At 39.4% G+C, this 15,643-nt stretch overlaps 1 protein-coding gene across 1 annotated transcript; it reads right to left on the reverse strand.

Annotated features, from left to right (window-relative positions):
* Window positions 1-5,347: 5,347 nt before the first annotated feature.
* Window positions 5,348-14,820, reverse strand: olfml3a (olfactomedin-like 3a). Its single transcript, XM_031741915.2, has 3 exons — window positions 14,388-14,820; window positions 9,955-10,267; window positions 5,348-7,568 (listed from the first exon to the last, which is right to left on the reverse strand). Exons 1-3 carry the CDS (start codon window positions 14,496-14,498, stop codon window positions 6,784-6,786), a joined length of 1,209 nt encoding a protein of 402 aa, XP_031597775.1. The 5' UTR covers window positions 14,499-14,820; the 3' UTR covers window positions 5,348-6,783.
* Between the last annotated feature and the right edge of the window lie 823 nt (window positions 14,821-15,643).

Here is a 15,643-nt window from a genome sequence, read left to right on the forward strand (position 1 = left end):
GCTAATGCAAAAGCTAGCAAAGAAAGCACATTGTCAGTTCTGTGTTCATAGGTGACACTAAAAGGCAGATCTGATATGTGTGTCCTCATTCGGAGAGGGATTTGTGTCAGTTTGTGCATTATAGCTTTGGGTTTATATAGTTAGCTGATTATTAAGGGAAAACACAAAATTAATTTAGCAAGTAGTATAACCAGTTAATTTCCCGAATGAGTAATTATGTAATGTACTACATTACTTATGAGGAAAGTAATGAGAAATGTGTAATGTATTACTTTGGAGTAATGACCCAAACGCTGCTCATCAATCATAGCTTAGGCCAACATAAAGCACATTCTGCTTCATTGTTTTAAATGCGAGTGGCAAATTTGACAAGAGATTTACTGAGACTCAGTGAACAGAAGGAATTTTCTTTCTGTAGACTTGCAACCTGATGAGTCGGCCTCTACTATTTATTGGAAGGAAACTTGCTTAAGGCACTTTCCAAATTGGCTTCACTTTTCAAACCAGGAGGCTACGTCCATCTTTTATTTACAGTCTATTGTTTAATCCCCAAACGTTAACTCTTAAAATTCTTCAGCCTTGACTTCTGTAACTTTATTAGTTTTCTCACAAGTACTTAAACAATGCCAGGAGAACCAATTCAGGAAATTATCTAAGCCATCCTTTCTCATATGGATCACACAATAGGACATAATCTGAAGTTCTGTCACTCCCAAAAATGATTCCTTTTGGTTTAGACAAAGGTGCTGACTAGATAGATCATGCAGGAGACATTACAACCATTCACAAGCCGTGAAACTTCCGGACTGTTAGCTGCGTTACTCTCAAATTAGCACAATCAATTACCATACAGACTTTGTACTGAGGAGCTGACAGGTTAAAGATCATCTAATGCAACAAATATTTGAGCTTTTACAGATTCTCCATCATGTAATAGTTAGAAAATGTCAGCACCCAGAACTTTTAGTGCATTTGTAAAAACACCTTTGACAAATAGCATGCAGCAGCAGGCAGGGTTTTTTTTATTTATTTATTTTTTATTCAGGGCAGATGGCAAAATGAAGCACAAGTTGCGGTATCACATAAAACGAATACAAGCCATTTCATGGTTCCTAGCTGGTTGCCGGCATGGCCTTGATTCTGCTCTCTTATGATCAAGTGTGACACTTATTAAGATGAAAAGCAGTTTTTTAACTGAAAATATTTCGTCATTTTTTGTAGATGGGATCAATCAGAAAATCCCAGGTTTCCATCTTGAATTACCACATTCACAAGATTTTCAGAAAACTTGACTCCAAGGTAAAGGTCACGAAATTCACCTTTATACAAGATTTTTTGTACATGATCCTATGATATCAATTTGAAGCTCCTACGTCATGTGATTCTTGAGTTATCGCATTAACAGACTTAGATGTTCACACCACCCGCCCACCAGGTGTGGTGACGACAAAACTCCATCAGCCTTTTACAGCAGAGGGGAAAAAAGCTATACATATAGAGGGTGTCCAAATTTATGGGCTGCATCCTCCTGAGGCCACCTTAGTAGGCCGATTACGTCACAGCGACGCGACAAAGGCTGTCCAAATTTGTAGACTCCCCGAATTTGAAGGATGGGTCGGGTGTGTCCCTCGTGGCCCACCATATCCCAGAATTCATAGCGTGGCCCAGCCAATTCCAGTTTTCAACAAAACCGTTACTAAGTTTTAATATTACTCTTATTACTCTTTCTGGGTCACAAAATATACTTTTAAGATATTTTCAGGCGAGAATGTAGCTGTGTAAACTTCAAATATCTGCTCGGTTTATCAAGATATCACATATCTGCAAAAGTGCCCCGACGTTTTCAGAGGCGTCTGTTACCCACCAGCTCGATAGCTAGCCGGGGCGATAACAGCAAACTCCCCACACATCATTTTGAACCCCCCCCCCGCGGTCTTTCGCTTCTCAGGTTAAACATGATATATGAATGTTCGAGAATTTACGTCAGTGTCCTGTTATATATTAGATAGAAAGGAGCAGACGGCTGAGTTTATTAAACTCCACCGAGACAGCGGTGAGGCAAAACTGAAGGCTGGACCGTCCAATTTCACAGCCGCTCACTTCCGGCCTACCCGACCTTCGGAGGACCCGGCCCACGTAGACCGCGAAGGCCGGGTCTTCAGGAGGATGCAGCCTATGAATTTGGACACCCCCCACAATATACAGATTTTTTTTTTTTTAATGGGCCAATCTCTCCTTCAAGGTTACTTTCTGGTGAACCTCTGGACTGCTCTCATTAAGGATGTATTTTTAGTCTACTTCTAACCACTTCCACTTGTGCATCTGCTTTTTAACGTGGACCTCGATCACACAGAAACTCCTTTATCATACCAACCTGACTTTCATGTTAATTTATCTCTGGTTATGAGCGCTAGCTATCCAGCAAAACTTGTGAAAAAAAGTCACCTAATTTACTGTTTTTTCTGGCAACCATATTCTTATTTTATATTACTACAAGTTACCTTTGTTAATAAAGATATTCTGTGGTTTTCTACCTCCCTGTTGCATGCTCATACACAACTCTTTGTAAACAAAAACAAAGTTTAACTAAAACTATACTAATATTGTATAATTAGGATTTTTTTTTTACCTTTGTAACAAGAATAAAAATTTATTTCATAATTTTCTGGAGTTAAAATCAGGACATTTAGCCCAGACATGATAATATGCAGAGTAAATGTTAAGCAGGGAGGCTGACAGACAACATTTAAAGATTATATTTGGTAGGGCTTGTACAGATAATTTTTTTTTCTGACATGAGGACCATTTATTAAATAGTAATTTTGCATTATAACATCAGCCTACAGCAAATTTAATCTCATATTTAACAATGTTCTTGGCAACGGCACACAACCGTCTAGACATCTCTGGGAAAGGAATACTTAAACTCAGTTGCAGGCTGCTGCACAATGAACATGCTGTTTATCACAGAGTCTGTGAAAATGTCATTGAAAAGTTGGGTCCGGATATCAAGACATGAGCAGATGGATTCAGCAGACCGAGTAGGGCCTGTTTTAGTCATTTCCTTCATGGGAAGTTTACCCAGAGAGAGCAGTTTAATACTGCTGTATTTCCGTAAGAGGCTGGGATGACAAAGCGGGGGCAGCTGATGGGTGGACAGGTCAGTATCTATAGAGCAGTGGCATTTCTCTAATTGGCACTTGTTACCATGAGAGTGAGTCAGTGCATTATTGTTTGTGCTTGGCGTAATCCATCATAGCATCTACACCCCTTTCACAGATGTCTGAAATTTGCTCTCATCCACGCAGTTTTCAATGGTGAAATTCCTCTGTAGACTAACACCAATATTCATCGATTTCTAATATCTTATTTAAATGTAAAATCTGAAACATGTGTTGAAATATTATAATGTAGTTTCTGTTCTTTTATAAAACGTGCTTTATGATGGTCTAACAATGTGGTGTGTTTTCATAGTAGATAAAATCTGTTAAATCAATTGCCTCAGTTTATGGACTGTTTAAAGACCTTCTGGCTTTGCCTAATATTGTAATGTTTCTTGAAATGATCTCACATCCCTTCCAACTGTTACGATAGCACTGAATTTCCAATTTTTTTATCGGGCATTTTGTATTTGTAATAATAGAAATGTTTGAGAAAATGTTAGTTCAGACAAATGTCTATTATGGGTTCCTTTTAGAATTTAGATCATTTCCACCGCGTTCTTTTTGTCTTAACAAGTCTGAAAATCCACATCAGAAAATTGCTTGTTGTTTTTTTTCTCCCATGGGGCGTGATGTGTTATCAGTTCTGTGACATGATTTTCATTTCTTTGATTAAAAGACTTCTGCAAAATAGGCTCTGTGCTGAGAATTTTCTGGCAAACACACCATATAATGACAACACAGCCAGCGGCTTAACAAGCAGGACTGAGCACGGAGGAAATGGGATTCCGACTGAATCAAATGGTCGAATTAAATGAGGGGTGGACACACACACACAGCACACAGCAGTTAGGACTTGACAGGCTCTACTAAACTGAATGGCATTTTCATGGTTTTGTTTGTTTTGTGTCATTTTATATTTAAAATAGTAGCTAAGCTCTGTATATACTGTATTTCCTTTATGTGAATTTGGGAGACTGTTATCCATGTTGCATTGCAGGAATAATGAGCCTCACAGATTCGTGTCTGTGAGAGTGTAAAAAATGAGTAATAAGGGGTCAATATAATCAGGTTTTCACCAAGTAGTGGGAAGGTGACCTCAAGAAAAGGCCTCCAATAATGTCCACCAGCATGTTTGGTTACTTCATTGATTTTTCTTTTGTTATAAAGGAAGTGTTCTGCTTATTAGCACTCCACATTGCAACAGTTGAGCACGTATTATTCAAGAATCCACAACACAATGCTATTTTTCTAAGAGCAGAAACAGAGCAGAGAAATAATAACCTCTTCACGCTTCACTAACTGAATTTGTTATTGCGAGTTTGTTACAGGCCACTTCTTCAGATCACCCTCAGAGGTGTTCTCTAGCATTTTCATGAGAACTGTTACTGATAGACTAAGCTGATGTCGGAAGTCTAAAAACATAACCATATTAGTTTATCATTGTTACTTAAAGTGTGGTTCAGTAGTGGCTGCATGGTGCATTCACTTCAAGAGCAAAAGATCTTTGGTTTGATCCCAGGAGACCTTTGGGGGATGTGTCGTGTGTAATCCGACATCTGCCAAAACAAATATGCAGAATGACCTACTTAAAAAAAGGGACATACCAAAGGTAGCTTGACTTAAAACGCTGTTCTGGAGGACTGAAGATTCATGCATACATGTTGTTTCAGCACGTGAGCTCTGGGGAGCATCTTTGCTCACATGATCATCGTAGCAACAACTACGAAACACTCACAGCTCACCTAACTGAGCTTCCATTATCAGTTAGCATGAGCAAACCCTTTTCATGTAAAATAGGGTGATTGGAAGATACAATAATCAACTTCCCCTTTATTGAGATGTTAGACTGTATAAGCAATTATCCCACTCTCTGGATAATTACATAATGGGTTTTGATTGGCTGCTGGCAGCACTGGGGCATTTAAAGAAAAACTATGTTTGATTAGCTGGCGCTTGAATTCGTCTTAACTTTTCAGTCCCCCAAGCAAATAAAATGGTTCAGTTCAGCAATGAATGACATCAGCATTAGATTGTATTTCTGAAAATCAGACAGATTATAACACTACTGCCTGTCTTACACTTTTTATTTCTGGTTGGGTGTAAGTCAAAATTACCACCAGATATTAATTCACATATTAGCTGCTTTCCAGCCACCAGTAAACATCACAAACAGAAGAATGGGCTACCTAAGAACTTCTAATTTTATTAAAAAACTGGTAACAGAAAGGCGCACAGACAACATGACTCCCCCTACACCAAAAAAACAAAATTAAAAAAACCCCCTCAATGTTCTACTGTTTAATGCAAAATGACAAGATTAGAGTCTTACTGATTTATGCTGCGCATCTATTATTCTTTTATGTATGTTGACAGTCTCCTGCATCTTGCTGGACATCTTCATTTTTCTGGTGAGGACGTGTAATAAATTAATCCAGTGATCATCATATTTACCACGAATTGGCAATGACCAGTGACGGAGGAATTTTTTTTACAATCAAATAACAGTATTACCTCACTGCACATAAAACTATGTGTTAATAGCCAATTTGATTAAAATATTAAAATCAAAAGTAAAGCATTGAGCTCAGAAAAAAAAGGGGATGACAATAGAAGAATTTAAAGAAATCCAAGTTGAATTAAGTCTTCAGCACTGTATGACATAGATTGGGGATTAAATATATCGATGAAGATTAAGGTGTGTATTAGCAAAACAACTGATGAACTAGTTTCTCATTACCCTGACAAAGATTGTGAAGCCTGCGCTTGCTTAATCTGTGTGTTTTATTAAACTGGAAATGGCAGATGATTTTCTTCATGATATGAATCATCTCTGTGAAGCTGAGGCGGTTTTGGTATCTGACTGGGTGGGATGCCTCCTGGGCAACTCCTAAATAAGTTGTTCCAGGCATGAGCCCCCAGAATACACCCAGGACACACTGAAGGTATTACACGTCTCAGCTTAGATTTTATGCAAACAGAAATATGACAAAAACGAAAAATTCCAGTTGTGTGGATTCCTTAAAATGTGTCAGCTTTGCCTGGTAGAGGTTACATTGGACCTCCTTTTATTTTATTTTTGCAGAAATTCACACAGTCATTTCCAACGCATCTCGAAGACAGTGAGAAATTCTAAGTTGTTGACTTGATACTAAGACCAGACACCACACTTATAAGAGGAATAGGTTCACTTGGTGGAGACAGAAGTTTTTGTTCCGTTTACTTCAAAGGTGCACTCTTTAATTGTTCAGATAACCTTCCTTTAAGTTAAAATGTGAAACCACAGCCAAAGGTCAGCAATTAGCATGTCATCTTATCATTTATTTTCTGTGAAAACATTCATATTTATATAAAAACACACTTTAGAAATGAGAAAAATCAAACTTCCAAAATTTATGCAAATCTTAGCTGTCTAGTCAAGGTGTACAAAAGGCTATGTTTAACCATAATTTAAAAAAAAAAAAAAACCCTTAAAGTTCTGAGAAGAAAGGGATGTTATGTGGTTTAACTATTGCAGAAACAAAGTATCACATGAATAGGGAAAAGGTGGATAGGCTATATAAATTCCCTGTTCCTATTTTTTTTTATATGTCTTTGAAAATATGACACCACTTCTCTGCTGTCAAGCCAGGAGTTTCCTCTTCATGGTCAGTCTATAAATAATTTGGTAGCCGTCATCCCAGCCGTAAAGCTGCTTCTCCTCAGGGTTGTATTTCAGACTAGCGTGGGCCCCGTACCTCCTGGGGAAGTAGATGAGTGGAGCCTCTTCACTGAGCACCATGTCGTTGACGTCAAAGACACACTGAACCCGCGAGCGACTGGCCAGACGGGTGTTGTAAACGACATAGACAGTCCCGCACACTACAAAAGCCGCCTCTGCATTTTCCCGCGGGCATCGAGTGTCCCAGATTTGCTCTATATCAAGAGTGGCAGCGTCCATCTTTGCTAGGCTGATGGTTGGTTCACTGTCACTGGGGGCATACAAGAGCCAGAGACCCCCATCATCTGCTGCAAGGTCTGCAACAGTCTCTGGATTGAGGTTGTAAACAGTGGCACGGCCCTCCACAGGGAACATGGCAGTTTCTGTCACTGAGCCACTCAGAAGGTCATATTTAACCACCTGCATATCTGCTTCAGCCTCCTGCTTTATGTAATACAAATAGCCATTGTAAACAGCGCTACCAGGGCCGCTCCATTCAGAGGGAAGCCTGATGCTTCTGCTGCCTGTGACTCCCAGGGAGCGTGAAAAGTCAAGTAAAGATTTGAATTGGTAGATGGTGTTTCCTGATGTGCCATTAAAAATGTAAACCTTGGAGGATCTCGGGTCTCTGGTCCACATGCCCTTGGGACTGCCCACTCGCTTCATGATTTTCACTGATCGGATGCCAGAAATTATTTCCACACAGTCTGCAGCGAGAGAAAAAACACACAGAAGAGGATATTGGTGAAATGGAAAGAGCCACTGGTTATGTTCACTTATTTTAAATTCATATACTAGTCATATACTGCATATACTTTAAATGATGTACATATATTTTTAACTGACCAGTACATCCATTTAGTCAGCTGCTCCAGTTGCAGATCATATTTGCCAGTCAGTTAATAATACCAGACATTATTTTTGTTAGTGCTGCAGGTCATTTCCATTTCCAGTAAATATCCCAGACCTGCCCAACAAACCCAAAACATTCCCTCTAGTAATATGTGAAGGAAGGAAAAAGCAACAACAAACCTCTTATTTGAAAATCCCGGAAACCTGAAATGTTTATATGATAAGCTGTAACTGTCTCAGGTTATCTGAAATATCATTTCAGATAAATAGTACTTAATACAAAATATAACATATAATAACCTTTACGGCAGTGCCCATCATACTGTTCCTCTACAATTTTACTACCAAAGAAAAAATACCCTCTAATAGTTTAATTAAAAAAAACAACAACAAATAATATTAGCAAAAGCAATAACAAAATAACTACAGCTGTAAACTAAGGAGGCAGCAATAACTCCTCCATAAATTACACCTGTGACAACAACATTATTGTCACTGTTACTCTGTTAACAGCATAGACCGATTATAAGAGATTACTTAGCCTTATACATGAATCTATGCAGATCCTACAACATAGACTGTTTATACTTTTACATGGCGTGTCTGCGTTGTCTGCCACCAGAACACTAGCTGGCGGCGGGATTTCTTTTGTTCAGTTGCTCCAAGAAACACTGAGACTGTAACGTGAAAATCACAAGTTCGCTTAGTCCATTTGTTTCACAAGTGAGCTGATGGCTGTAAGTTTGAGTTATTTTTTTATTCGACCCTCATTAATGTGCCATTTGCTGTGTGGAGCCCTGCCTTATTGCTTTTCTTACTGTAATCCATGTGATTGATTATCTGTTAAAGGGAAAAAACAGACCAAACTGGAAAACAGCCGGAAAGAGTTGCACCCATATTCTAAACCTCATGTCAAAACAGACATTACAGAATTGTATAAAGATATAGAAATGCTTAAAAAAACAGTGGAATTAATAAAAACATAATTTAAACATATTTTTTCCCCCATTTAGTTTCACTAACATGTTTCAGTAAAGTGCAACTCTTCAACTGAAATGTGTATTTGCAGCCTTTCATCCAGCAGCCTGTGGTTATATCTATCTGGCTCTCTAAATTAAAGGCAAATTCAAACCAGTCGGGGAATTGGACTCAGACTCATATGAGTGCAGCACAAGGGCAGCATGAAGAGAAAGAAGACTAATATCGTTCTTTTGCCAAAATATACACAAAACGGAAGCCCCAATGGCATGTGTGCCAGCATTGTGCTTGCAGAAGCTGAACCGGGTCTCTACAATGCAGTAAAGTTCATTCTGGGTCACTTCACAGACATTCACAATGGAGAACTGTGTGCAGAGATCATTCCGGCGAACATGAGAATAATGTCACTGACCTCAGGCCACTTTCTGTCCTTCCCTCCATGAATAGATTGCACACAAAAGCTAATAGAGCAGGCTGTTGTGCCATCATAGACTTTATTTTAATTTTGAGAATACTGTGTATGACCATCATTATGAGCCTAAGCAAAGGGTTTATGATATTACAGCCTAATCCTTGAATTAATGTGTTATTGACTGGCTTGTGAAGTCACCCAGTAAAATAAAGAAATCAATATTTTTTTCATTTGCCTTGCAAGGAGAGTAAATGGCACCAAAGCAATTTAATGATCTCTCATTGGGGGATTTTAGTTTTTGGAACCATTTAAGTGCAAAAATTATACATCTCCAGCTTAATGTGCCACATTCACTTAAATCTGCCAACATGGAGTAGGAATTAAAAACTGATTTCACAACTTTTTACATCATGTTTTAACCAGGCTAGTATTACCTGAGTTAATGACTCAGTGCAGGAGTTGTATTGCAGCACCGTTAGCAGCAGTTCGCCTTGGGACGTGATGATTATAATGACAAACGCTGCGCTCAAACAGTGCAAACAGGGGAGTAGCTCTGCGGAAATAAATGAGTTGCATAAAGCCAGAATTCTACTGGAAAACATGACTGCACAGTGACTCAAAGCACTCTGCTAAATGACTTGTAACAGTGCCGTGTTTGTTTCCCATTTTCCAGAGGCATGGCTCTTCCGAGACTCTCTCTGCAGAAGGAATGATGTGGAGCCCGGTCCTGTAGATGTGTAGCTCTAAATATATACATCCCAAAGGATCTGACTGTGTCATTCCTTCACTGTGAATTAAAATAAAAGATCAAACACCTGAAGAGGACATTTTTGCTGAGATGCATAGCTCACCAGAGACTCTAGACTGCAGCTCCTCCCACTCTTCTTCTTCCTCTTCCTCACCTCTGCTTTCCTCCAGCTCCCAGGCATCCTGCTCCACTACCTTATCTGCCCTGTTCGTACAGGCCCGAGGGGACATCTGGGTTTCCACGTAGTCCATCTCTTGTTCCACTCGGTCCACTCGAGCAGCTGCTCCTTCCAAGTCTTTGAAGAGCATGCTGTGGTGATTCTTTAGTCCATCCATGGCTTCGGCAGTCAGCTTTTTGAAATCCTTCATCTCTGTGTGGTACCGATGGGATTGCTCATGCCACAGCTGCATGCGGTCCTGTGAGATGTGCAGAAAGCAACACAAGTGTTAAAATGTACTGGAAAATGTGTTTGTTTTTCTCTTTTTTATTCAAACCAGATGACAAGGAAAAAAAACTGTGTTTACACTGTAGCAAATGCTGAGGTCATCAGTTTGATACAAAATAAAATTCCTGCCATGCAAACAGTATAAACAATGTATCCTCTCCATCTTCTGCTGCTGATGGAAATTTTGAGTCTGTTTGATGACCAGAGTCACTCTGTGGAGTAAATTTCCTTGATGTTTTGGTTTTAATTCCAGGAAGCTTTGATGTTGTCCATCTTTATAGTATCTTTGCAAACATTCATTTCATCTAGAAAATTAATCCCAGTTATTTTGAGTGCTACTGTTACTTATTTTACACCAACACAGTATCTGTGTCCAGGACTGTATTGTTAGAGCCAATTCTGCCTTGGTGCCCTTTGAAAACCAGTCTACATTTGGACAGGTTTGATAACAAACTCTCTGTGCTGTTATGGAGTGGAAGTTTAAGTAAATACCTTCAGAATAAAAGCAAGGTGGAAGAGATCTGTGGGTTTCATTTGCAAATCACTTTATGCAGTTTTCTTCCAGTGTTTTGTAGGGCTGTGCAGTTAATTCAATTTAAACTGAATAATAACATTCAATTAGAACTTAATCAGTAAAACATTTTTTCTGGCCTATTGTTTTCTGAAGTATATAGCATTGTCATTTTGTGATTTATTTTGGTGGAGTTTTTTTATTGTGTGTGGATGCAACCTGCTGCAGATTGAATGCAAATTGGACACACAACTGCATCTATAGAAGAGATGTAGGAGGAAGAGATTTTGGCTTTGAAAGTAAAATATCTTGCAATTTGATTTGAAGTTGTGGAAGTTTTTCACAAGATAAAACTTAAAAGATCTCTTGAAGAGTAACTTGCAGGAAATAAATGCCAGGAAAATATAGATTGCGTTTCAAAAAAGAATACATTTATGTCTTTATAATGCAATGACATGAACAAGAAGGAAAAGTTAGCAGAAGTAATTTTTGCTCCCAATAATGGGTTTGACTGGCAAGATCTCTAAAATAATTTAGTCACTCACCTTAAACTCTTAGCTGTTTTTATTATTTTTCCCATTGAAGTAGTGGTTGGATTTTGTAAGGAAACACAAGTAACCATGTTGTATGGTTTTAAAATGCTGTGTTATTTTGTTATTTTGGTTACATAATGAACACAAAGGGTTAAATCAGTGAAAGAATAAAAATAAAATGACCGTTCAGACCACATTCAGTCTGCAGGCTCATGTCCTCTGTGCCACCTTTATTTTGATTTTCTAGCTGCTGCAGATCTGGCTCTATTTTTCTCCATTTGCCACGTTGCTTTGTAATGGTTAGTTACTTGAAAACAGTGTGTGTATATGTAATTTCATTTTTCAGTGACCCTAATTAGTCTACAAAAGCCCAGTATGTATCCAACCAGCATGACATTTCTCATTGTGGTTCAGCAAACAGACCAAAACTGGAAACACTCCACTGAGTTCAGGCAAGTCTCAGGTTTATAGCCTAAATGTCCATCTTTGGTATGAGTAAAGTTAGCATGTTGACTGTTTTAAGCTTAAAATGGGACTAAATAACACTGCCTCAATAAAAGGCACAATTAAACAGATAGTATTAAATTTCTATGTAGAATACTTATTTACAATCATAAACCTAAGGCTTGCCAGCAGTGAGCTATCAAATTCATCACACTTGAAACTGTAAATATTGGAAGATACCAGTGAATGAATGGTTCCTTTATCACAACATCCGTGCATTTCTACAGTTATAACTGACAGCAAGCTGACAGATGAATAATGAGTTGAGCTATATACCTGGTTCTAATGTTCATCCACAACAAACCCCAAGCAAGAAAGAATTAAGACGACACTGAGCTGCAACTGACACCAAAAATTGAATGGCAGCTTGGAAAAGTGTTGCCTTGTCAGATGAGTCTCAAGTTCTGCTGCAAATGTGGAATGAACAATGTGAAAGCATAGATAATGGTCTGGAGGATATCTTCTTGGCACACTTACACCCCTTAATACAAATTATTTAAATGCCACAGCCTACCCGAGTATTGTTGCTGACCACCCCATCCCTTCATGACCACAGTGTATCCATCCTCTGATGGCTCATTCCAGCAAGATAACACACCATGTCACAAACTCAAATAATCTCAAAGTGGTTTCTTGAACATGACAATAAGTACACTGTACTCAAATGGCCTCCGTAGTCACAGTTACCAGATCTCAGTCCAACAGTACGCCTCAGGGATGTGCTGGACAGCTGTCAGTAGCGTTTCAATATGGACTAAATTCTCAGAGGAATGTTTCCAGCACTTTGTGTTTGCGCCACATTAAGAAGAAATATGCAATTAATCACTTCGAGTATAAAGTGGAAATTCTATTTAGAGAAAAAACGTCTGAAAGTGGAGAATACAGTGGTCTCAAGGCATACCTGCTATACCCTCCATAAAATGCCTTGTGTAGATGAGTTAGTGAAAATCGCCCTTTAGAATTGGTTACAGTAACAAGGAAATTGTTTCTTTCAGCTCATAAACACAGTGTGGTGTGTTTATGAGCTGGACGATGAAACGATGGTGCAGAAAGCTGCATCTGGTCAGAAGGAAAAGAAACACGCAAACTTGGAGGAGTGGGAAATGGCTGGTAATGGACAGATGCAAGGATAGCGATGGTTACGCCCTCGTGTAATATAGAGGATGTATGAGGATAGATAAGACAGGATAGATGGCTGATCAGTCTGTTTCACTGACTCATCTACACAGGGCATTTTGTAGAGGGCAGAGCGGCCGTGGAAGTTTACCTTGAAAACACTGTAATCTCTACATTTCAACTTTTTTCTCAAAACAGAATTATGATCAATAATACTTTTTTTTCTTACTGTGGGCCTAATAATCTTTCATACTTTGCTGAATCTATGTCATGCAGACATAAAGCAGCTCTGAAGGCAAACGTGGGTCCAATCAAGTACTGGCAAGGTGTGTGTGCCTAAAAAGTGGCTGGTGAATGTAAGCAAGTAAACTTTAGAAACTAGTATATTAGTATTTTTCACATTAGTAAGGACAATGCATTTACAGCCCGAGTGACTCAGTCGTGTTTCCATTTATAAACACTGTGGGAGGGTAATACTTCCCTGTTTCAATCAATTATTGCCTAAACTAAACAGAAAGGAGCACTGTATTTCTCAGCACATGACTGACACAGTGAGAGTGACAGGTGAATTATTTAGACTGAGATGTAATAACTGATGGCTCCCCTGCCTCCCTCCTCCTGTACATGCTGTGAGCCTGTGGACAAATGGAAATGAAAGTTCAATGAAAGCTTGCTGATGAGTTGCTGTGTTCATATTAATGCAAAAGAGCCAGTATATTGGAACTGAGACTGGAGGAAAACCACAGGGGGATTGGGAGTGGGATTTAACTTAAAAATAGAAAATTTATTTCACGCTTATAACAGTTTTAAAGATGACATTGTTGCAACGGAGCCACACAGTTTGACTCTGTAAATGTAAACCGAAAGAATAAAGGAATTATTTAAATTACTCCCTTAGGTGAGCTGACATTTAATCCTCAAGTCAACATAAGTGTTTGACTTGCACAAACTTTCATGACATTGATATAACATGTAGCCTTATGAGAGCCGCTTTAAAGAAAAACAATGTTGAACACTCGGTAATTCGATTCTTTCCTCGAGGCTCTTTGTTTACTGCAGCTTCATTCTACCTCTGAAGAACACATTTCTCGGTTAGGCTGTTGGGATGTTTGATGCCACAGCCACAAAGGTTGGGCTTGTACTCATTACTGGTGTGTCACTGTCTTAAACCCTGAAGAAAATGTAATATTGTTGGACAGAGGAGGAGAGGGCTGCATGCATCAAATGATGTTCCCCCCGGAGGCTGCTGTAGAGCTGATGAGCTGGGCAGACATCGCATTAATTGCTTTGCATTAGTAAAGGCATTAAATTCAAATCAAAAGAAGAGGAGGAGGCAATCAACTGTTGTTTATGATGATTTTATGACTACACAGAGATCTGATGTGCCATTTAAAGCATAAGTCACTTAAAGGAGGGTCGATTCTTACCTCAATAGCCAACAATCTGTTCTCCAGATAATCCATCAGCCCCTGGTAGTAATACTGGGCACCAGTGAAAGTCCGGGCAGTGGAAATGAGGAGGGCAAACAGCAGCTTCATTGTAAGCCGATCAATGGAACAGCTGAGTTTCTTTCTTTCTCCAAGTTTTAGAGGATTCTTCGGGGTGATGTTTGCCTCTGCAGAGTTGTCCTCAGAGTGTCAAACAACCCATCAACGCTCATATGTGGCGTGCGGTAGAAGAATAAGTTTCAGCTGCACATGCAAAAAGGTGAGAGGCATAGAAAGAGTAAGAGGCCACTCGGAGAGTTTCCGATTATTTGACCGCTCTCACTTTGCTGGAATGTTTTCACAAACTCTCAGGGAGGAGCCTTGTGCCTCTTACCCCTCTCTATCCAAAAAAAGTGAATGTGCTGCACTCACTTTGTACTTGTTGTACACACTCCCTGAGGCATGTGAGGGATACAGCACAAACAGAACTTGATACAAGTGCTGCTCTACTCTGATTACTTTTTTAGTCAAAGAAACTTTATCATACTTTGTAAGTTTAGCACTCAGTAAACAGCTTTTTAGCTTCTTTTTCAGTCTCTGACACCTTTAAGGTTTCTGTTTCCTGCAACTACTTGACATGAAGCTGAATAATGGAATCAGCCAATCCAATCCCCTGTTGGGTGATATTAACTTTCTGTTGCTGCTAAGATGCTCTTCTTAGCATTTTGAAGAAGCAACTGTGAGCTGTGATGAGAGGGACAAAGATGCCAACGCTACAGCTCAGAAACTGCACAAAGCTAGTTTTAAGCTAAAGCTGTCACTCTAACACAGAGGTTCCCAAAGTGTGGGGCCCGCCCCTGGGGGGGCACAGAGCCATTGCAGGGGGCGCGGTATGAAAAAAAAAAAAAAAAAAAAAAAAAAAAAAAAAGCGCGCTTGGACACTGTGGACAGGTTTTTGACGGGGCTCCCACATAAACGCAAAGCAGGAGATGAAGCATCGCCAAATATGTTTCCAAACCAACCTCCTTCCAAGCCAAAGACAGGAAAATATGGTGAAGCATATCTTCCCTTTGGCTTCACCTGCACAAGTGCCAAGGTAGGTCTCCCCTGCAGAATTAATTTCCCTGCGTCGGGAGCAGCGCTGGGCTCTCCAAATCACGGACAAACAGGATCCCACATTCTTGATTTTTAGTTCACAAACACTTCTTGTAATGACTAACTACTCCTGACATTTTGGACATGTTAGCTCTTTGTGC

This window comes from Oreochromis aureus, linkage group 20 (assembly GCF_013358895.1).
Source record: "Oreochromis aureus strain Israel breed Guangdong linkage group 20, ZZ_aureus, whole genome shotgun sequence".
Lineage (NCBI taxonomy): Eukaryota > Metazoa > Chordata > Actinopteri > Cichliformes > Cichlidae > Oreochromis > Oreochromis aureus.

Excerpts from the sequence above, each read along its gene's own strand:
- olfml3a (XM_031741915.2), bottom strand. The coding sequence starts at position 14,498 with ATGAAGCTGCTGTTTGCCCTCCTCATTTCCACTGCCCGGACTTTCACT. Across the intron at positions 10,268-14,387 it reads ACAGATTGTTGGCTATTGAG|GACCGCATGCAGCTGTGGCA; the intron begins GTAAGAATCGAC and ends CACATCTCACAG. Across the intron at positions 7,569-9,954 it reads GCTGCAGTCTAGAGTCTCTG|ACTGTGTGGAAATAATTTCT; the intron begins GTGAGCTATGCA and ends CTCTCGCTGCAG.